The sequence below is a fragment of the Lithobates pipiens genome, unplaced genomic scaffold (assembly GCF_037356315.1).
Source record: "Lithobates pipiens isolate NorthernLeopardFrog02 unplaced genomic scaffold, aLitPip1_a1.2 Scaffold_18, whole genome shotgun sequence".
NCBI classification, from domain to species: domain Eukaryota; kingdom Metazoa; phylum Chordata; class Amphibia; order Anura; family Ranidae; genus Lithobates; species Lithobates pipiens.
In genome coordinates, this window is record NW_027507758.1 from 269367115 (window position 1) to 269390233 (window position 23119).

The 23119-nt window shown below is 41.8% G+C and overlaps 1 protein-coding gene across 2 annotated transcripts in view; it reads right to left on the reverse strand.

Annotated features, from left to right (window-relative positions):
• The window catches only part of HEY2 (hes related family bHLH transcription factor with YRPW motif 2), a 60904-nt gene that overhangs the window by 18191 nt on the left and 19594 nt on the right, over positions 1-23119 (reverse strand). The window contains exon 4 of one of the 2 annotated variants that reach the window (XM_077486945.1): positions 11164-11239. In XM_077486945.1, coding sequence (XP_077343071.1) covers positions 11164-11239 — 76 coding nt within the window. Of the gene's footprint in view, positions 1-11157; positions 11240-23119 lie in introns of both variants that reach the window. The other variant, XM_077486944.1, reaches the window with a different exon arrangement.

The window sequence follows — 23119 nt, forward strand, 5'->3', positions numbered from 1 at the left end:
GCAAGTGAAATTTAACTCAGCTTTCCAAATAATTGTGGTTAATCACAGTTCATTCTTGATTCAGCATGGGAGGGGGAAATTACAGTTTTTTGTCCTTAATAAATGAAATAATAATTTAAAAACTGCATCTTGGATTTTCTCGGGTTATCTTTGTGTAATATTAAACATTTTTGATGATCTGAATCATTTAAGTGTGAAAAATATGCAAAAACTCAGGAAGGGGCAAATACTTTTTCACAGCACTGTATGTTCTAACCTGTCCAACTGACTGTTCCCTATGTAAATGGTTGGACAATACGGTCATCAATCGACCTGGCTAAAAATCTGCTTTTGTTCAGTATTCAGGCTGCCACTAACTGATGACATTCAAGTTTTTCATTCAAGATTGCTTGCTCTAATTACAGTCTTTAAAAATGAAAAGAAGAAGGGAGCTGGGCATGCAGCCTGTCCATTTACTGGAGCCTGGAAAGCAAGCAGTCACTTCACTAGAGACCTATGACATCACTAAGAAAATGAATTTACTTGTGAATGCTGACATCACTGAGAATGCAGCCGATCTATTCACTGGGGACCAGAAATAGCACAGAGAATGCAGTCTATCCATTCTTTATAGACTAATGACATCCCTGAGAAAGTAGCCCATCCAGCTACTTATGACGGCAGACATCCCTGGGGATGCAGATTCATTTACTATTGACCAGAGATTCCTCTGACAATGCAGTCTACTTATTCAGTCAGGACCAGCCAATGAAAATGCATTTTGCTTATTTGCTAGAAACCAAAGATTCTGCTTAGATTGCAGTCTATCCATTCACTAGAGACCAGATATGTTACTGAGATTGCAGACTATACATTCACTATAGACCAAATATGTCACAGACTGCAGTCTACTCATTCCCTAGGGTCCAAAGAGATTGCAGTCTAGCCATCCAATAGAGAACAGGCATGTCACCGGGAATACAGTCCACCTATTCACTGGAGACCAAAGAGGTCATTGAGATTGCAGTCCGTTCATTCACTAAAGACCAGAAATGTCACTGAGACTGCTGTATATCCATTCACTAGAGACCAAAAATGTCACTGAGACTGTTGTATATCCATTCAGGAGAGACCAGAAATGCCACTGAGACTGCTGTCTACTTATTCTGTAGAACAGTGTTTCTCAATTCCAGTCCTCAAGGTGCCCAACAGGTCATGTTTTCAGGATTTCCCTCAGATGAAAAGGCTGTGGTAATTAAGGCATTGAAACTGATCAAATCACCTGTTTAAAATAATGGTAAGCCTGAAAACATGACCTGTTGGGGCACCTTGAGGACTAGAGTTGAGAGAGAGATCAGACATGTCACTGAGAATGCATCCTACCTATGCACTAGACAGCGAACACATCACCGAAAATGTAGTCTACTAATTTATTAGAGACCTGATATGTCGCTAAGAATGCAGTCCACATTTTCAACTAAGTCATAGAGCAAGGAAGTATTGACGCGCTCACTTTTAATTAAAAAAATTATGATTTTTAATTTTTATTGCATCCAGTCTTAAAGGGGTTGTAAAGGTAAATGTTTTTTCACCTTAATGCATTCCATGCATTAAGGTGAAAAAACATCTCACACTGCCGGCGCCCCCAGTCCCCCCGTTTTACTTACCTGACCCCTTGAAAATCCCACGCTCGCCCCCGCTGTCCTCTTCGCCGCTCAGCCTGGCCGTTGATTGGCTGGAGTGGATGGATTGAAAGCAGCGCAGCCATTGGCTCGCGCTGCTGTCAATCACATCCAATGACGCAGCACGCTGGGGGCGGGGCTGTGTGATACAGCGGCTGTATCACGGGAGCGCGCCTGCTGGTGCTTCTCACCATGCGAGGGAGCTCGCATGAACGTGAGAAGTACCTGCGGGAGGAAGCAGAGACAGCCGCCGAGGGACCCCAGAAGTTCGGGGCCACTCTGTGCAAAGTGGAGGTAAGTATAACATGTTTGTTATTTTAAAAAAATTTAAAATTTTACTTTACAATCCCGTTAAGCTTCGGTAGAGACCAGACATGTAACTGAGAATGCATTCTACCTATTCACTGGTGACCGACCACATCACCAAAAATGCACCGTCCACATCACCAAAAATGCAGTCCACCTAGACCAGATTTGTCACTAAGGATGCAGTTTAGCCATTTACTAGAGACCAGACTTATCAAAGAAAATGCAGTTGAGTCAATAATGGTCTAGCTGTGCAGCAAGCTGGTATAGAATAAATATGCATTCAGTTTTAAACCTGGATAGCATTGTGTAGCTAAAAGAACAAAAGCTTGGTGTTCAGGTGTTGTTTCATATCTGTGTCTATTTATGTAACATATTATTTTTAAAGTGATTGTAAAGTTCAATATACAAATACCATACTGGTGATCCCACAATAGGGATAAAAACTTTTTTGCTGAAGGGAGTTTAACAAGACTCGTGGCCATTCATCAAAATTAGAAGAAAAGAAGTTTAACCTTAAACTACGTAGAGGGTTCTTTACTGTAAGAGCGGCAAGGATGTGGCATTCCCTTCCACAGGCGGTGGTCTCAGCAGCGTGCATCAATAGTTTCAAGAAACCATTAGATAAGCACCTGAACGACCGCAACATACAGGTATATACAATGTAATGCTGACATATAATCACACACATAGGTTGGACTTGATGGACTTTTTTCAACATCACCTACTATGTATGTAATGTTAATTTTTTTTTTAAATAACAAACATGTTATATTTACCTGCTCTGTGCACTCCAATTGCAGAGCTGCCCCTATCCTCCTCTTTTGGGGTCCCCCCACAGTGCTCCTGGCTCCTACTCATCTTCCCAGTGTGTTACCATAGGAAGCCTCTTCCTATGGTGGTACACCTGCAGGATCAATCTCAAGCCATGCTGCCTGCATCCAAAGAAACAATGTCGTAATCACAGGATTATACTCCATAATCACAGGATTTGACTGACAGCAGTAGGAGCCGATGTTTTTTTTTTTTTGCCGTGTTTTTTCCGCGATTTTGCACAAGGTCACAGTGCTTCTGGCTCCTACTCATCTTCCCAGTGTGTTACCAAAGGAAGCCTCTTCCTATGGTGGTACACCTGTGGGCTCGATCTTGAGCCATGCTGCCTGCATCCAAAGAAACAGACAATGTTGTAATCACAGGATTACACTCCATAATCACAGGTTTTATGAGCTGAAAATGCTCAGGTTTGAAGGCAGTGCTTTAACCAATCAGAATTCCTGTAAAAGTATTCCATGAAATGAAAGTGGAATTCTGATTGGTTGCTATTGGCAAAAAGTTCAGTTATGTGCTTATTTTCTCCCAACTGAATTAATCAGCTCCATAAACATGCACAACTGTAGAATATAAATGCGTTATTTTCGTGTTGAGTGAATGAAACCGTTTTTCCAATGTTTCACTGTTATTTTTTATGTACGGTTCGGTTTGCACCCACACCAACTGAATGCCACTTTGCTGTTTTTATTTTTTTATTTTTTGCAGGGGTTAACTTCCATGTAAAATATTTTTTTTTTTTTTTATACTTTAATCTTTATTAAATTTTCAGACTATACAAAACACCTTTTTCAAATAAAATTGCCAACAGTTCATTACATATTCCTTCCAACCAGGAGTCTGGGTTTTAAAGTGCCAGGAAGAAGGGGGCAATAAGTATACATCCATACAACGAGTATAATTTAATAAGAAGAACAGAAAAAAAGGAAAATGAAAACATTATCTAGACAGTACTATAACCCCCTTTACCCCTCCTTGACTCTTTTTACTCTTCCAACATTTTTCCTATTAATATACCCCCCTCCCTCCTTCCCTCCCTTTATATCTTTACAACCCCCCCTCCCCCTCTCAAGTGTATATATTTGTGCTTTTAACCTTCAATGTAACATACTTGTGTTGTAATGTGTTGTAGTAATTCTAATACCTTTATTAGCCTCTACCCTACCCGCACCCAGTTCCCATCCCCCCCCCCCTTCTCTACTCCCTTTTCCTAATGTGTTTTAGACTGGGGTATGCATCTCTACTAACCAATCTCGCCAGTTTCTGTTAAACTCTTTTAGGTTATTTCGTTTTGCATATACCGCTCTCTCCTTACATAGATATTCGTTTACAGCGCTCACCCAATCCTCTATTGTAGGAGCTAGATTTGATTGCCATCTTCTAGCAATCATTCTTCTAGCTTGAAATAGGCATCTTAGAATTACGATAGTTACTCCCTTTCTCTCTGCTTTCTCGTCTCTATATCCCAGGATACACACTATGGGGTTTGATTCTATTACCGTCCTAAAGACTCTGCTTAGTGTTTCTACCACTCCTTCCCAATATCTAAATAATTTAGGACATTTCCAGAGCATATGTATTAAATTTCCTGTCCCCCCACACCTAGGACAGCAATCGTCTGCTCTCTTACCAAATCTAAATAATCTCTGGGGGGTATAATAAGCTCTATTAATTACCATCAAGTGAGATATCTTATGGGGGGGAGAGACTGAGACTTTTGGACATGCCTCTAGAATATTTTTCCACTGCGCTCGTGTTATATTACCTATGTCTTGCTCCCATTTCCCTTTCTCAACCCTCCCTTTCTTCTCACAATTAATCTGTGCACCCAACTGGGCATAAAATTTAGATATTAATCCTTTAGTGGGTCCTACTTGTGCTACTAGATGTAACAGGGACAGTTCTTCCCATGTTGATACTACGTTTCCAAGCTGGGTCTTTAAAGCGTGCCTTACTTGTATATAAGCATAAAACGACTTTTGTGGTAACTTAAATTCTTTTTGTAATTGCTCAAAAGATTTAAAACCCCTACCTCCATATAGCTGACTCAACCTTACAATACCACATTTTTCCCATTCTACAATTTTTCCAACCCGCCATATTTCTTGTAGCTTCTTATTATTCCAAAGGGGTGTAAACTTTGTTATTTTACTGTATCCCATTTTTTTTTTAACTATATCCCATAGTTTTATCATCATTTTTACTGTGGGGCATCTATACTGGAATGAATCCGCTTCCAGGGTCTCAATCAACGTTCTATGCGGGGAGCCTATTAATACTAATATCCCGTTTGGGGTTCCACCATTCACCTCTTCTATTCCCCCTAACTGTTGTAATTGGGATGACCAAAAGTAGCACTCCGGGTGGGGGACTGCGAAACCACCTTCCTCTCCCGGTAGCTGGAGCATCCGCAACCTCAATCTAGCCTGTCCTCCCTTCCATATTAATTCCCTAAACAGCATCTCGATCTTATTAAACCAACATCTATTAATCCATATTGGGGAATTATGCAATATGTATAAAAGTTGGGGCATCCATATCATTTTTATCAGGTTGCATCTACCGGCCACCGAGAGAGGCATTCTCTTCCATATAGCAATTTTTTGTTTAAACTTAACCACTAATGGGACTAGATTATAATTTATATACTGGTTAGGATCCCTTGTCAGGGTTACTCCCAGATATTTCAGCTTATCTACTGTTGCCATTTGGGGGATTCCCAGGGCTGTTTGTTGACCAGTTGGGTCTAACGGAAGACATTCCGACTTTTCCCAATTAATCTCCAGTCCTGTGAAGCCTCCAAACCCTTGCACCAATCCTATTGCCTTTGGCAGTGAGTGCCTCATATCCCCCAGAAATAACAGGATATCATCTGCATAGAGAGAGATTTTTTCCTCCCCCGTTTTTCTCAAAAATCCAACTATTTCCCGGTTTGCTCTGATTGCGCATGCCAAAGGCTCTATAGCCAACACAAAGAGCAGGGGCGACAATGGGCACCCCTGCCTCGTCCCTCTCCCCAGCTCTATTTTATCAGAGAACTCGTTATTAATTTTTAATCTAGCGCTAGGTTTATCGTATAGCATCCTAATCCATCCTATAAAAAAAGGACCCAGGCCAAATTTCTCCAAGACTTTCCATATATATCCCCATTCTACACTATCGAATGCTTTCATTACGTCCAATGCCACAACTGCCCCCGGGGTATCATTATCCGTTGGGATCTGAAGATTCAAGACCGCTCTTCTAATATTTATACTAGTTGACCTATTGGCAATGAACCCTGTTTGGTCCGTATGGACTAATCTTGCTATAACTCGATTAAGCCTAATCGCTAGAACCTTGGCCAGTATCTTTGTATCAGTGCACAAGAGAGAGATTGGTCTATATGCTGCTACATCTAGTGAGTCCTTTCCTTCTTTGTACAGCAAAATTATAACTGCCTCCATCATTGATGGTGGCAGTTTACCCTCCCCATATGCTCCTCTTAACATCTCCAGAAGCTCAGGAAGCAGTATCTCGCCATAGTTTTTATAAACTTCAATCGGTAGCCCATCTGGCCCAGGCGATTTCTGATTTGGCATACTCGCAACTGCTTCCTGAAGTTCCTTCAGAGTTATAGGGGCTTCCAGTTCTTCTCTTTCTTCTTGTGTCAGACATGGTACCTCTAGGTGGCCTAAAAATGTTTCCATCTGCTCATCCATCCCCACTTTTTGTGCAGTATAAAGTTTTTTATAATATCCTCCAAATACTTGACATATATTCCCAGTTTCCGTTATAACTTCTCCCTCAGTTGTCCTAATCGCCGGGATTGAAGAGGGGCCCATGTTGTTCTTCACCAGTTGTGCTAACATTTTTCCCATACTTTCCCCTTCAGCAAAGGAGACTTGCCGATGTAACTGATGTTGTATCTCCACTTTCTTCAGGGTTATTAACCTAAATTCTTCTTGTTTGTCTAACCAGATTTTTTTCTTACCCTGGATGGGGTCACTAATAAAATCTCTTTCAGCCTCCAGCACTTCTCTACCTATTCTTACCTCCTGCTCCTTGGATTTTCTATTTATTTTTGCTATTGATTGGATCAGCAGACCCCTCAGGTAAGCTTTCAGAGTATCCCATAGGATCCCTGACCTTACTGTACCCCGATTATTTTTTAGAAATTCTTTTAGCTCCCACTGGATTCTCTCAGGGCGTTCTTCCGTCTCTTTTTTTATTAGTTCCAACCAAAGCGGGTTCAATTTCCACGCCCTCTGTACCCTTCGTTCTCTCATTTTCAATGCTACTATCACTGGAGAATGATCTGAAATCCCCCTGGGCTGGTATTCAATCTTTTCCACCATTTGTAGGGCAAGGTCATTCCCCAGTATCATATCAATCCTGGATAGTGTAGAATGCGCTACCGAGTGACAACTATACTGCCGGACTCCTGGATTCCCGGTTCTCCATAAGTCCAGCAGTCCTACCTCTTCCAGGTACTGACCCATTCTCCCCTGCCCAACCGATTCCACCAGTTTTTTTTCTGGGAATCTATCAACTTTAATATCTAAAACCGTATTGAAATCCCCTACTATTACTATAGGAACACCATCTATCCCAACTAGGAAGTCCTGTAATTTAAAAAGCACTTCCATTTTGAATGGTGGGGGAATATAAATATTTGCCAGCATACATTCTCTATTTTCAATTAAACAGTGTAAGAAAATGTATCTACCCTTTTCATCCAGGCTAACCCGCTTACATACAAAATTCACCCCTGTTCTTACCAGGACACTCACCCCTCTACTATATGTCGAGTAAACAGAATGGTATTGAGATTGGTATTTTCTACTCTGCAACCGGTATATTGTATCTCTATTTAAATGAGTCTCCTGCAGACATAACAACCCTGCTCCACATCCCTCCAACCTTGAAAGCACCGCTTTTTGTTTCACCTGCGTCCCCAGGCCCCTCACATTCCAGGAGCCTACCTTAATTTTTCCATCCTGCATTAACACCAATAGATGAAAAAGGGAAGTGAAACAGGATGGAGAGAGGATACAATGAACAGTCTTATGAAAACACTGCTAGGATCCATTCCCACCCTTTTAATTAAATTATACCAACCTCCCCTATTATTAAACCACAGTATAACAATAAATTTCCCAAACATCATCATTATTTCATATATTATGTGTCTCTTAACGTGAGTTATACTATATAATTGTTTATTACCATTTTTCCCCGTGAAACCAACAGATTTTTCTTGTTTTTTACCACCCCATATTTTACCACCCCTAACTTTGTATCCTTTCTTTATTTGGATTATCTCCTGAACTTCTTCTAGTGCAAACATATATTTTTTTCCCACCCTCAACCTCCCCCCTTTTCTTCCCTCCCCTCCCATTCTACCCCCTCCCCCACCTTCCCAGGTGTTACCCAAGGGGCTATTAGTGACCATATACCACTCTCTTCACAACCTATTCACCACCCACACCTGTTACCCTCGCTGTGTGTTGCCTCCCTCCCACCCCCCCCCCCTTTCACACAAAAAAAAAAAAAAAAAAAAAAAAATAAAAAAAAAAAAAAAAAATAAAAAAAAGAACCATGCATACTATACCCCCCCAACTCTTCCTATCTTCCCAGCACCCTCCTAGCCACGGTCCCCAGGGGCTAAAATTTTTCTTTATTTTCCTCTATCCATTTTTCCACTTCCATTGGGGAGCAGAAAACCTGAGTATGTCCTAGAGCATTAATCCGTAACTTTGCCGGATAAAGAAGAGCATATGACACACTAAGCTTCTGTAGCTTGCGTTTCACCTGAAAGAACTCTGCCCTTTTTCTCTGGAGTTCTGGGGAAAAATCAGAGTATAATGAAATTCTAACACCCCTATACAATACATTCCCCATTTCCCTTGCTTTCCGTAATAACACCACTTTATCTTTATAATTGAGTAATTTCATCAGTAATGGCCTAGGGCGCCCCCCCTCAGGTGGGGCTCTAAAGGGTACCCTATGTGCCCTCTCTATAGAAAATGTTGTCGAAAAAGCCTCCCTTCCGAACAGATCAACCAAAAGATGCTCCATAAATTCAGCAGGGTTTACACCCTCGCTTTTTTCAGGAAGTCCCACTATTCGCACATTGTCCCTCCGGAGCCTGTTTTCCATTTCTTCCATTCTTGTACTATAACTACTAAACTGCTCCTTCAAGCCTTCTACTTCTTTAATTAAGAAGGTTGTATCATCTTCTAGTCTACTAGTCCTCGTCTCGAGTTCGGTCGTTCTTTCCACCACTTTCTGTAGGTCTTGCCTTACCACTAGTAGATCCTCCTTCACTCCCTTCATTTGTTTACAAAGTTCTTTCAGAGAGATGTTACATGCATTTACGGCCAATAGCACGTCCTTTATAGTTGGCTCTTTTTCTATCAAGGGGGAGTCGCCTGTTATAGTTTCTGTATGCTGTTCCCCTGCATCCGCATTTTTATTTACTGAGGATTTTGCCCCTGCTCCAGCCTGCGTATTAATATTAATGTTTGACTGTCCCATACTTTTCCTTTCGGTCATTACACCTTGCTGCACCTTTGACTGTCCTTTTTTTGCAGGAGTCTGAGAAGACTGTGCAGGGTTATGAGCATATTGTTCTAATTTGGCTGCTGTGGCGGACTGTTGCGAACTTTTTTCCCCCCTTTCTTTTGCTGAGCGCAGGTGCTGCATATTACTTTCCTTTTCTCGCCGCTTCCTTCAGAACAATCCTGGGTATAGCACAGTTTAAAAGGATTTTAACCCTGCCGCCCACCAAACAATAAACTTTAAATGCGGTGAAAGCCGTTTCCCAGTGTACATTTCAGGTATCACAGACTCTTCCTGTTTTCTTGATTTTTCTAGGCTTCAAAACACCACACACATTTATTTTGCTCACATCAGCTCGTGTACCGTTCAGCCCGTTAATACCCAGACACCGTCCTTCAATTAATACATATAGTTCAGTTGTTACATTAGCGCAGTACTGAGCTGGACTCACAGTCAGTCCACAGACCACAGGTTCCCAAAGTCTGATTTTCCTGAACACTGCATACAAAATGTTCGGGGGTTTGTTTCCCCTTTTTTTTTTCTCCTATAACAGCCTCACACACAGGGCGGTAGAGTCCGGGCATCCAAACATCCAGAGGGAGAGGAGGAAAAAAAAAGAAAACTAACAGGGGCATACAGGACTTTCTTACCCCCTTCGGTGCCTATTTAACTGTTACCGGCCCACGAGCTTCACTGTATCCCTACTTGCTCCACCAAGCCTCTGCTTGCAATGCCCCTCAGTCAGCCGGTTTCTTCCTCCCCCACAATCCCGCCGCTTACCTCCTTCCTCCTGTCGCGGCTTACCGGGGAGCGGGGGAGCGTTCGAAACTACTCGATACTGTGAGCGGCGTCTCTCGGTCCGAGGGGTTCGGCGTTGGTCGGGAGTATTCGTGGGCTCGTCCTTCTCTGCGGCCGTCAGGATACGGAACCCGGAAATCAGCGGAATTCAGCAGGGGTCAGCGAGCATCTCCGAGATCTCCACACACCAAGGTGATGCAAAGCCGTCGCTCCTCCTCCCGTCCAGCGTCCTGCTATGCTGCCAAGCTGCTCAGCTCCGACCCTTCTCTTGCTGTACCCGGCCGTAATTTTTAAGCACACCACGCTTTCGCCATGGGGGCCAGGGAGGGAGACACACACAGCGTCTTCACGCACTCACTCACTCCACTCTGCACATCCTGTCACGCCCCCCGCAAACCCATGTAAAATATTTAACAATGACTATAGAATCAACGTTTTGAAATTTGACTGAGAAATTCCTTGCTCATAGAAAGTCACCAGGAAGTGAATTTCCGTGCTACGATAAGCACAGGAACAATTACTCTCTCCATTTCCTTTATGGTCATTGTGCGTGTGTACATACATCAGCCTGTTCTTTTTTGTGGCCCACAAATCTGTGTGGGCAATAATCGGAGCTATCCTCCTGCACTTCCTCCCTTCCAGGCAGACACCGCGGCATACAATGGTAGGCCTCCCCGTCCTCCTGTTTATTTTCTCTGATGTTTGCGTGTTTGTTTTGTCTCTGCGCACAGATTTTTCACTGTCTTTTGCAAACCCCAAACAAATCTGTGGCTGGACTGTCTGTGAAAGGAGCTTTTACTCCCACAGTGTTATGAAAGCAAACACAAGCCCAGGGTCAAGTGCTTCTTTTGTGCCTGCCGTTGGTTCCCACGAGTTCAGTCCTACCATTAGCATTGATTTTCGAAGGAGACTCTTTTATCTGGATCCGCCTACAAGCGCTTGTCAAAGAGATGTTTGCTTAGATTGCCATGCTCTTTTACAGTGTAAAAAAAAAAAAGTACAGACAGCGCAAAAGCCGTACCTTTACCTCCTGTAGCCTGCAGCATCTTTAAATGGTCCACTGTCATCTGGAGAATCTCAGCTTTCTCCAACTTGGCCGATCCCTGAAAAAACACACAGGCATTAAAACCTTCTATCTCACATTGACACTTCTTGTAGTTCTACAAAGTATTTATTTATGGTACTTATATAGCGCTGTCAATTTATGCAGCGCTTCACATATACATTATATATTCACATCAGTCCCTACCCTCAAGGAGCTTACAATCTAAGGTCCCTAACTCACATTCATACATACTAGGGACAATTTAGACAGGATCCAATTAACCTACCAGCATGTCTTTGGAGTGTGGGAGGAAACTGGAGTGCCTGGAGGAAACCCACGCAGGCACAGGGAGAACATGCAAACTCCAGGCAGGTAGTGTCATGGTTGGGATTACTGCTAGGTAAGAGTGCTATCCACTACACCACTGTGCCGCCCATGTATTGACTCAGGGGGGCCGAATACAAATGCACACTATACTTTTCACATATTTATTTGTAAACAAAAAATTGAAAAAACATTTATCCTTTTCCCCCCACTTCACAATTATGTGCCATTTTGTGTTGGTGACACATAAAATCCCAATAAAGCACATTTACGTTTTTGGTTGAAATATGACAAAATGTGGAAAATGTCAAGGGGTGCAGCGCTAATATAACCTGAATAACCGAATGCAACAAAATCATAAATAAATATAAGTGAATACGTTTCACCAACACTTTCATGTATATAGTACAACGTAAATGAAGCAAAAGTTATAAATCAAAAACTGGTGTAAAAGCATAAAAAATTGTGATAAAGTCCCCAGTGATGATCAGAGCTTTGTAGGTCTTTAAAAGCAGCAGAAACCAAAACGTAACTTGCGACCACCCGTGTGACAGCACCACCACCGATGAGGATGCAGGCTTACCGTAAAGTTCAGACTCAAAAAAGAACATACGTTCTGTGAGTCAATAAGGCTTTAAGGTGTCAACTGACAGCTGGGATGTGACCTGTCGAAATTGCGTCCCAAAACTTGTGAATACTGCGTCTCCATACGCAGGTGGTTGATATCAATTTGCACTCAGTAAATGGGAGAAATAGAAAAAAGGCCACATAGTGTAATTCCGTATATCTGATAAAATGTATTAAAAGTAGTGCACTTACATTTAAGTAGTAATTTCAAGCGCTTATAAAAATGTTGTATATTGTAATACTTTTTCAAGGCACTGTACCCAAGAACCAAATTTTTATATTTTGCCACTTAGCAGTCCTTAGATGTAGTGGCTTCATTAGTCTTCTTTTTTTCAGCCCCACTTTTTTTTTTTTTTTTTACCTGATGCCAATAACACATTTTCTGTCCTGGGGTGACAACGCTTACTCACTGTACTTTATCTATGTAGAAACAGTGTTGTCACCCTATGGCAGCACGTGTGTTAGGCCTACAGAACATCTCCATAACAAAGGGGAGGTCTCTAGTCCATAGAGAGAACTGGAAACCATTCTAACCAACAACAGAGTACACAGGAAGTAAGGGGTTCACTCAATTTCTGTCAGGATCGATAGGTCATATTTTTACACTCATCAGATTTAAATCTAAACTCCAGGAAAAACAATTTTTTGACATTTTCTGTGTAAAACATAATTAATAGCCATTTCTGGCTGCTACTCCGTTTGGTAAAACTGTTAGGCCCCTTTCACACTTTGCGCGACTTGTCCTGCGACTGCAAAATTGCATAAGTGGTGCAACATGATTTCCAATGAGTACCATTCATATCTGTGTGACTTCAAGCTGCAGCGACTTCAAAGTAGTCCCTGCACTACTTTTGTCTGACTTTGATGTGACTTGAGGTCCATACACCTCAAGATTTCACGGGCATTGCTTCAAGTTGCTTTAAAGTCGAATTTTACGAATAAATATTCAAAAAAGGGGATAAAATAAAACCAATCAAAGAGTGGTGTGTGTTTTTAAAGTAGTTCATGTAAGGTTCAACAAACATCCACTGCAGGTAAATCTTCCTGGTGCATGTGTTTTAAATAAAAGTGGTTTATTTACCACCAGTGAATGTTTGTGAGTTCATAAAATTTTTTTCCAAAAGCAAAAATACACTGTAAAGGCCCGTACATATGATACGAAAATGAGAAGTAAAATTTCTTTTTTTACGAACGATCTGTCGATTTTTGGATCGTTAGTACAGTGCTTTCGACAGACGATTCTGATTTTTTGTACCACAACAGCTGGATGTGTAGACTATCAAATCATTCAGTCGGATAGTCTGATTGTGTGTGGGATAGTCCGATCGTTTTTCTTAAAAAAATTACGACGGACCTAGAAATAGAACATGTTTCAAATCTGTCCGATGGACTCAATTCCTATCGGGAAAACCGTTCGCCTGTATGCTGGTCCGACAGACCAAATAGGACGCAAGGGAAGCTATTGGCTACTGGCTATTGAACTTCCTTTTTTAGTCCTGTCGTACGTCATCACGTTCAAAGCGAATGGGCTTTCGAACGGACTTTAGTCTGTTCGTGTGTGGGCAAGTCCGTTTGTTCGGAAATCCGTTATATCTCCATTGAAAGTCTGAGCTTTTCTGCCGGAAAGTCCGGTCGTGTGTACTCTGTGCTCCTAAACTCTCCTAATATTGTGCTTTGGATTTAGTCTATAGTTTTTCCTATACTAGCCTGCTTGTGTCTCTTAAGCTGGCCATACAAATACTTTTTTTGTTCAGTCCACCAATAGTTTAGTCTGCAAGTTAAAAGAAAGAAAGAAAGAAAGAAAAAAAAAAAAACGAACATTTTTGCGTGTCGGAATTGCATACACACAATCGGAATTTCCAATAGAAAGTTTTTCCGTCGGAAATATTGAGCACATGTTCTCAAATCTTTGCTGCCGGGAATTCGGCCACCTAAATTCTGATGGAGTTTACACACGGTCACATTTTACGGTGAAAAGCTCTCATCGGTCTTTTGCTGGCCGAAATTCCTATTGTATGTACGCAGCATAAGAATATATAAAAATGTCTCCTGGTTATCTTCTGTTCCTGTGCGTTTCTTTGGTCTGCTACGATTGCTACTTCACCGGTCTGTTCCATAGTTCCTGCACTCTTTCTCTCTGAAGCATGACTTACCTTTCAGCCTGTATGTTGCATTTGCCTGAACTTCGCCTACTCCCACTGTTTATGGAACACTTGGGTTTTATCACCGTGCCACCAGAGCAGCAAACCCAGGAGCCACCAATCTGGTAGTACCCAACTGCAAAACCTTAACCTCTTTGTGTAGGTTTCTGGGGAAACACCATGCCTTGGAGGAACCCATGCTTACTGCTAAACATACAGAGGATGTACACAATTATGTGATCAAGGCTCAGGTTCTAGGATTCTCCAACCTTGGAGGTCTTGGTGATAGGTTTTCTAAAGGTAGGCGGGTTATTTCTGATGGAGGTCTTGTCTATTCCTTATGAATTAACCAACAGCTTACATTTATGAGCGGCCCTATAAGCTACGTAAATATAACTTCTATCACCCACCTTTTAGCAAGCAGGAGTGAAGAGAGGAAGCCCTGCGTAAAAGCTATGTCACAACATGAAGCGAACATAGAGCTTAAAACTCTGTGCCTGTACGGCCAATTATCGCCCACCAGTGTTACTACATAGGAGGAATTGGAGTGAGTCACATGATCCCTATACCCAGGGGTACAGGGTATTTCTCTTCACCTCTGGGGGTCAAGCAGAATGAGAGGTCAGCAATGAAAAGATAAGAATAAGTGGTTAGTAGTGTTGCCATTAACACAAATTTACTTCTGTACCCTGAACTGCCCCCCTGCCAAAACACACCAGTCAGTGCTCACAGCCATTGGCTGAGAGCCTGAAAAAAATGAAAACATTTCACTGAAGTTAGGCTTTAAAGTGTATCTACGGTCAAAAACATGTAAAATCATATATTCATTTCCACATTGTATTTCAATTAAAGTGTTGCTAAACCCAGTAATATGAAAATAGTTCATCCCTCCACGGTGCCCACAGCTTATAAATCTTCTTTTTACATTAAAATACTGCCACTATATACCATTTTGGCTAATCTGTATACCATGGTCATGTGATAAACTGCAGGGTGTGCCTGAGTGCTGAGTGTTCAGGTAGGAGGAGATTTCCACTACAGCCTGTGTCCTCATGCTGTTATGGGAGGCAGGTCATCCATCAATTAAGATGTGACATCCCACTCACTGTGTTCTTTTTTAGTTACTGGGCACGGAGGAGGAGGGAGGGATTGGGCTGTCATTTAGTATACAGGCCCAAATTTGTGATGCGAATGCCATGTGACCTGACTAGCTCAGCTCAACAAGGAAATATTCTCTCCAGCAGGGGTCTTCAAACTATGACCCTCCAGAAACTACAATTCCCATCATGCCTAGTCATGTCTGTGAATGTCTGAGTTTTACAATGCCTTATGGGATGTGTAGTTCCGCAACAGCTGGAGGACCGTAGTTTGAGGATCCCTGCTCTACGGCAATAGAGACCAAACTGAGCATGTGCAGGGGGACCATTCTGACTGTGTCTTATCTGGCTTTGCAGGGGGGAGGGGGGATTTGCCCGTACAGGATCAAAGAGCCTTTTTACACAATACAGAGGATTAACCCCTTAAGTTCCACAGTGAGTATAACAAGCATGCTATTCTGCATATACAGACAGATTTTACTGTTGTGGGTTTAGTAATACTTTAAGTCTAGCCTGTTCCTTTTATTCTGATCAATCCTGAAGTTTGTAAAACGTATTTTGTGAAGATCCTTATAGAGTTCAGTTTTGAAGTAAAACCCCTATACTAAAATAATGAAATACTTTTTTGATTTATATCATTAATTAAATGTACGTAAAGCCAAAACTTTGTCTTAGTTTTGGAACTCCTTCAGGTTCACTGGGGTGATTCACCCTCTCTCCATATGTCCTAGGGACTCTTTTCATTGGAACTGAAAAATAAGGAAAATCCCCCAAAAAACAGGGTCATGTTTTCGATTCTGGTAAAGCTCCTTTGGATTGATGGTATGACTATGGATTTCTCTGGTGCTCACAGGGAGTACGTCAGGGGATAAGTGTCTGGCCTTGTGGGAATCAGTGGCCTTCTCAATTGTGTAATGTAGTTATATTAGTGATGACAGGTTTGCCTAGGACCGTGGCCGGGGAATGAGGAGGTAATGGAAGGAAATGGAAGAAAACATAAAACCACAAGGCCTGTGATTATCACAAAGGAAAAATAATGGGGTTCTGCCAAACTTAGATACAGACAGACTACGGTACAAGTTGTTGCTCTGTGTAATAAAATTATTTCTGTCTGATCCAAACGCTGAGTGACTACTATGATAAATGGGGTTGATTAACTCATTTGCGTTTACATGATGCTGGCAGCACTATATCCATAAATTAGTATCACTTACACTGCTTTGTAGATCAAATATTGGCTTATGTGGCTACATATACATCTGGTTTTCTATGACATTCACTTCCAGCATTGGGTTTTATCCAGCAGTGGCATTTGTATATAATAGATGCAATGCATGCATTTACGCTGTTTAACCAATTGCCTACTGGGCACTTTTACCCCCTTCTTCCCCAGGCCAATTTTCAGCTTTCAGCGCTGTCACACTTTAAATGACAATGATGCAGTCATGCAACACTGTACCCATAAAAATTGTATCATTTTTTTCACACAAATAGAGCTTTCCTTTGGTGGTATTTAGACACCACTGGGTTTTTTTTATTTTTTGCAAAACAAACGAAAAAAGACCAAAAATATTTAAAAAAAAAACATTTTTCATAGTGTGTTATAAAATTTTGCAAACAGGTCATTTTTTTCCTTCACTGATGAAGCTGCACTGATGGGCACTGATAGGCTGCACTGATAGGTGGCACTGATGGGCACTGTGGAGGCTGCACTGATAGGCGGTACTAACTGTCAGCATTGATGGGCACTGATTTGCAGCACTGGTGGGCCCTAATAGGCAGCACTAGCGGGCACTGTTGGGACTGCACTGATAATCAGGACACTGAAAATCAGTGTCCTGATTATAAGTGTATATGTCCCTTTCACTCAAGCCGGTTATCAGCTGTCCTCTCTTCTCCTCACGCTGTCAGCATGAGGAAAGGAATGCCGATAACTAGCTTGTGTTTACATCACAATCAGCAGTCATTGGACACAGCTGATCACGTTGTAAATGGCCGCTGTGATTGGCCCTTTACCCCGACCTGTTATCAGCTGTGCTTTTAAGCAGGGGGCACACAGGCAGCGTGATCACGGGAGGACGACCATGGAAACCCTCCCAGCAATGTAAGCCTGTGCTGTAGTTGTCTATAGCGCAGGCGGGAAGAGGTTAATGTGCGGTTTTGACCTATTCTAGGGCCTATTCAAGTACTTTGTACTAAATATAGAAAAACAGCTAAAATTATTCACAGTTTTTTTTTAAGTGGTATTAAAGGAGAAGCATGGCCAAAGCTTCAATGGCTATACTTCTCCTGGAGATCACAGGGTGCAGTTAGTTCTGCAATTCTATGTCCCAGATTCAGCTGAAAAAAAATCCCAATGTTAATTTTAGGATCTGCCTAGAAGCCTGATTGGTTAGTTGGTTTAGCATCTCAGCGTGCTGCTGAGAGTGTCAAAAAAGGCCGCTCTCGTCTCCTCCACAGCCTGGCGCTCCAGAGAGTGCTGGAGGGGCAGAGCAGAGAAAGACTGATGGTCACCATTCTTTGATCACTGAAGGAGAACTGAGCGATCAGCGGTCTCAATGGAGAGGCAGCAGGGGGCAGTTGCAGTATAGCATCAATGCTGCAACCATCTAGGTGAGTATGTATGTTTATTTGTAAACCCGCACTTCTCTTTTAATCCCAAATCCAAAAATGTAATGCAGCTTGCCAATCATTTGATGTAATGGCTGCATCAGTCTTTGGGTCTTATAGCAGAGCGTCACCCTGAAAGGGGGGGAGGGGGGAACGTGTACATGGTTTTGACAGGTACCTGTCCCCACCTCATGGAGACCTTGCCATGGGAAGATCTCTCAGAAGTTTGGCCCCCCTCCTCCTTCCCCCGCCACCGGGGCATTTGCAGTAGGCTTCAATGCCAGTTTCCCTTACAGACAATGGCGGTGGAAGCACCCGAGAGCCAATGGAAACATTGACTGGGGTGTCGGCATCACTGGATTCCAGGACAGGTGAGTGTCCTAATATTAAGGCTACAGTATTTTTTTGTGGGTGGCTGGACCTCCTCTTTAAGCTTTTAGCTTCTCTTTAAGGGAAACCTCTATTTTCACCTGGTGATCGGCCCAGTAACACATTAAAGCTAAGCTCCAGCTAACACTTCATAAGCAGTTACAGTAAACGGCTTTGTCCCTTCTGGGATAAAGGTTTTTAAATAAATATATAAAATCTGATCAGTGTAAGCACCCCTGTCAGTGGTAAATGGTGTGTCTCATCCCTCTAACTGCTACATCTACAGGAGTGCTTGTTCTTTTGAAAAACAACAGACTTACTGGCTGGATCACCAGATGAAAATAAAAGAAAGAAAGCCTAAAAAGCAAACAAATGCAGCCATCGCATTTAAGTATTAGTAAGCTTCAAAATAATAAATGTGTGTTTAATACCACTTTAGGTTACTGTAGTTGATATGATGTGTTAAACACGTACATACAATTTGTACAGTAATAATACATGGTTACAAACAGGCCAATTTATATTAGATTTATATTTCCATAAAAAAGCTATGTTCAACCCAAAAAAAAAAATTATTATTATATTGCAGCTTACCAATTCTTAGATATGATGGTTGCATCTGTTTGTTTTTTTAGACTTCATTCCTTTATTTTCACCTTTTGATCACCAGAGTTGAGACAGACCATTTGAAAGTGACAGAGGACCTTACAATGTTCAGCTTCTTTTTTTATAAGGCCTCTTTCACACTAATAGGAGTCTACCAGTAGATCGGACCGCTCAGCAGACCCCCACTGAGCAGGTGGATGACAGGTCCGTGTCCACACCGCTGACATGTTCTCTATGGGGCTGTAGGATGGAGACAGACTGCCTGTTCTTTCCATCCGACTGTCATCCGATCCGATCGGATGTCGGCGGGTGTCCACTGACACCCGCTGCTCCATAGAGAGCAATGCAGAGTCAGATCGGACCCCCTGAAAAACTGACTGGGGACCCGATCGGTCCATCAGTGTGAAAGGGGCCTTTATGTAATATCTTCATCCCAAAAGGAAAAAAAAGTTAGCTGTGACTGCTTAAAAAGTGATAGCTGGAGTTCAGCTTCAATTTGTTAGTCAGATCTATCAAAATCTGCTAGTCTTACACTACATTCTTCCCAGACTGACAATGCCACTGTCCAAGTGTAACTCCATCGCTCCTTCATCCAAAGTAGAGACACCCTATGGCCCCTTTCACACATGCGGACGATATGTCCGTATTTCATCCATCCGTTTGCGTATGAAATAAGGACCTACATGCATCCCTATGGGATAGCGGGTGTCTGTGGATGAACATCCGCAGACACCCGATATCGTCCGCCTCCGCTATTGTCCGATTCTGCAGACGGAGGATAATCCTATTTTTCTATCCGTCTGCAGAGCAGATAGGATGAACACGGACAGACGGTCCGTGTTCATCCGATCCCCCTTAGAGGAGAACGGAGAGCTGACAGGGCGGTCCCGGCACAGTGTGCCGGGACCGCCCTGTTATCCGCCGGCTCAGCGGGGATAAACAGAGCGATCCCCGCTGAGCAAGCGGATCAGCATGGGGCGGATCATTACTGATCCGCCCCGTGTGAAAGGGGCCTAAGACAGGAAGTGTGTTACTGGCAGTGGCAGCTGGTGGGTTCCTCTTTTGGGGGGGCGGCAAACAAGCAACACCCCCCGTGGGCGGTCCAGCACTTACCCGCTCCTGTGGTGGGGCTGTGGTGTCCTCTCCTGGAGTGCGAGCAGCTCCGGTGTCCGCTCCTCCAGCTTCCTCTGCTGTGTATCTCCTCTCCCGCCAAAGCACTAGGCATCCAATAAGATCGCCTGACGCTTCGGCCAATCGGGTAACAGATCTCACAGACCTGCCTCCTGATTGGCGGGGAGGAACTTTAGTAATATAATAGCAAAAATGTATTCACTATGGTTACACAACTGGGTGGCCTCGGAGCGCAATGCTTTTTTTTTTTAAGCCTAATAGAGCCTCTGTCTCAAATCAGATGCTTAAAAAAAAAACACCCACCCCGCATTGAAATCCACCGTCTGGTGTCACTTATATGTAGATCAGGGGGCCGGACACATGGATAGAGTAAGCGGTATCCGTGCTCCCTCTAGGGATGAGCCGTCACTGGTTACTGGCCAGATGACCAGGTGAAAATAAAGTGGAAAAAAAAGCCTAATAAAGAACTAATGCAACCACTACAGGTATGCAACCATATAGTAATGTTTCCTTTTGAGATTAACACTGCTTTAACCATACCAGAAGAGGTATCACTGCAAAAATTTGATCAAGGGCAATAATTCCAGTACCAGAACCCCTGTTGAAATCAAAAGTGGAAACCTGTAAAGGCTTTTAAAACATTGTCTATGGATAATATGATGTAAATAGTTTGTTGCTGCTCCGCGGGAGCGTGCACATTGTTAAAACACGTTTGTATCATTTTACTCAGTGTAACATGATCTTTTATTTTTTATCAAACAATTGGGTATTGCTTTTGCGCAGTAAAATTCATTAAATGTGTATTTTTCCCAAAAAATTGCATTTGAAAAACAAACGCACAAAGACTACAAAAAAAACACCCACCATTTTATTCTCTAGGGCCTCTGCTTTAAAAAAAATAAAAATAATAATTTTATATATATATATATATATATATATATATATATATATATATAATATATATATATAGAGAGAGAGAGAGTCTGAGGGTTCATTTTCTAGCAAAAAAATACAAAATGTTATATTTATATTTATATATTTATATTTACGTGAGAAGTATCAGAAAAAGGCCTGGCCTTCAAGTGGACATGTTGGAATCCTTGATCAAGCTAAAAGGCTATGGTATATATTTATGACAGGTACTACTTCTTATACTTTATGTATTTACAAAATGGTTTGTCTATTTTATTTGGTGAACTTTATTTCAACACATACTGTAGAGCATTAAGTGACATACTGACTCTATATACAGTATATTAAAAAATAAATACCATTTTTTTCTGGCTGTGCATGAGCAGATTGAACCCAATAAGTGCTGATTTACTAAGGGAGTTGAGAATATTCATTCAATAAATCAAGTCAATATTCACTTAAATTATCCAATCACATAAAAAGTAAAAAGAAAATTCCTATTCATTTTGAATGGCCAGTCATGTACAGATGAAATAAGTAAAAAGGAATGTGCTTTTCACACAACTGGATAATTAAAGCAAATATTCACTTGATTTATTGAGTAAATTGATCAACTCCGTAAAATAAATCAGTCTCAATGATTCTAGTATTTCGATGTCAAATCTGCCACGTGAAAGACCCACCTCCTGTTCCATCAGAAGTAGACCCCTGACCCACCATGACATACATAATTAGTAAATGTGGGATCAGACAGAAGGTACAGTACCCGCTCATCAACAAATGCCCTAATGGTTTGTTTTTTTCCTATTGCTGCAGACAACAGATGATATGCTTTTATTGAACTGCTATGTCTGTTTTAAAATGAGCCTGGTTGTTTTGTGTTACTTGTCCCAGTGGAGAAGATCCATAAAGCAGAAGTTAGTGCACTCTGACTACACTGGTGCCTTTGGTATCTAGAGTTAATTAGGCCATTATCAATTTACAAGACCCATAATTAATCCATTATCACTTTACAAATGTAAATCATCATCTCGTAAAATGTGTGTTTAATGCGGAGCTTCCGCTTCTTTTTTTTTTCAACTTGTACACAGAGTGGGGAAGGGTTGGAACCCTTTATTATGGCTGATTGTCTAGTTTTTTTGCACTTCTGGTATGGTCATGGTGACTACTACAATTGGGACCAAATGATAGAAGTGTCTACTTTACTGGTTTGTACTAAAAGCGTATATCACATAAAGAACACAAATCAGTGTTAACTGCGGCGCGCTCAGTGTGCCTGTGCGCCGCTGTATATGGCGCATGCGCCGTAGACAATGATGCCTGTCTTTCGGCAAATATCTCCTAAACCGTGTAGGTTTAGAAGATATTTCTTGGACCTACAGGTAAGCCTTAATCTAGGCTTACCTGTAGGTCAAAGTTGGTTGTAAGGGTTTACAACCACTTTAAGCCAGTGAGCCAACCAAATGTTCTCACCACCTTATGTGAGGATTGTACCACAAGTAATGCAAAAGCATAACTTTTTTTTATTAACTTGTATAGGTTGTTCAAATTCCACATGTTGGTAGAGTAACATTTCCTCTATAGTAACTCTACTTCTCTTTCTTTTTTTATTGCAGGTAAATAATGGAATCCAAGCAGAAACAATGTGCCGTCATTGAGTTTTTGACAAAAGAGAGGTGCAGACTGCCACAGATGGCTATGTTCCAGAGTTGACACCTTTGACAAAAGCAAATGTGCACAGATGGATGAAGAAGTTTAAAGAAAAATAAACTAGCATTAAAGATAAATCACGCAGTGGGAGACTATCAACTGCGACAACTGACACAGACTGACAGTCAGAACCCAATGATGGCACATTGCTTCTGCTTGGAATCCATTATTGACCTGCAATGAGAACGGAGAAGAAGAAAGATTTACTCTACCAACATGGAAGTTTGAATGACCTATGTAACTTAATGAAAAAGTTCTGCCCACTTTTGCCTTACTTTCGGTACAGCCTTCATATAAACAAAGATTAAAATCCCATCACCTCCTTGATGCTTTTTCCTCCAATGGTGTGTGAAAACCCTGGTCAGGTTTTACTGTTGTATGTTTCTGATGGATAGAATACTTTAACTCCCT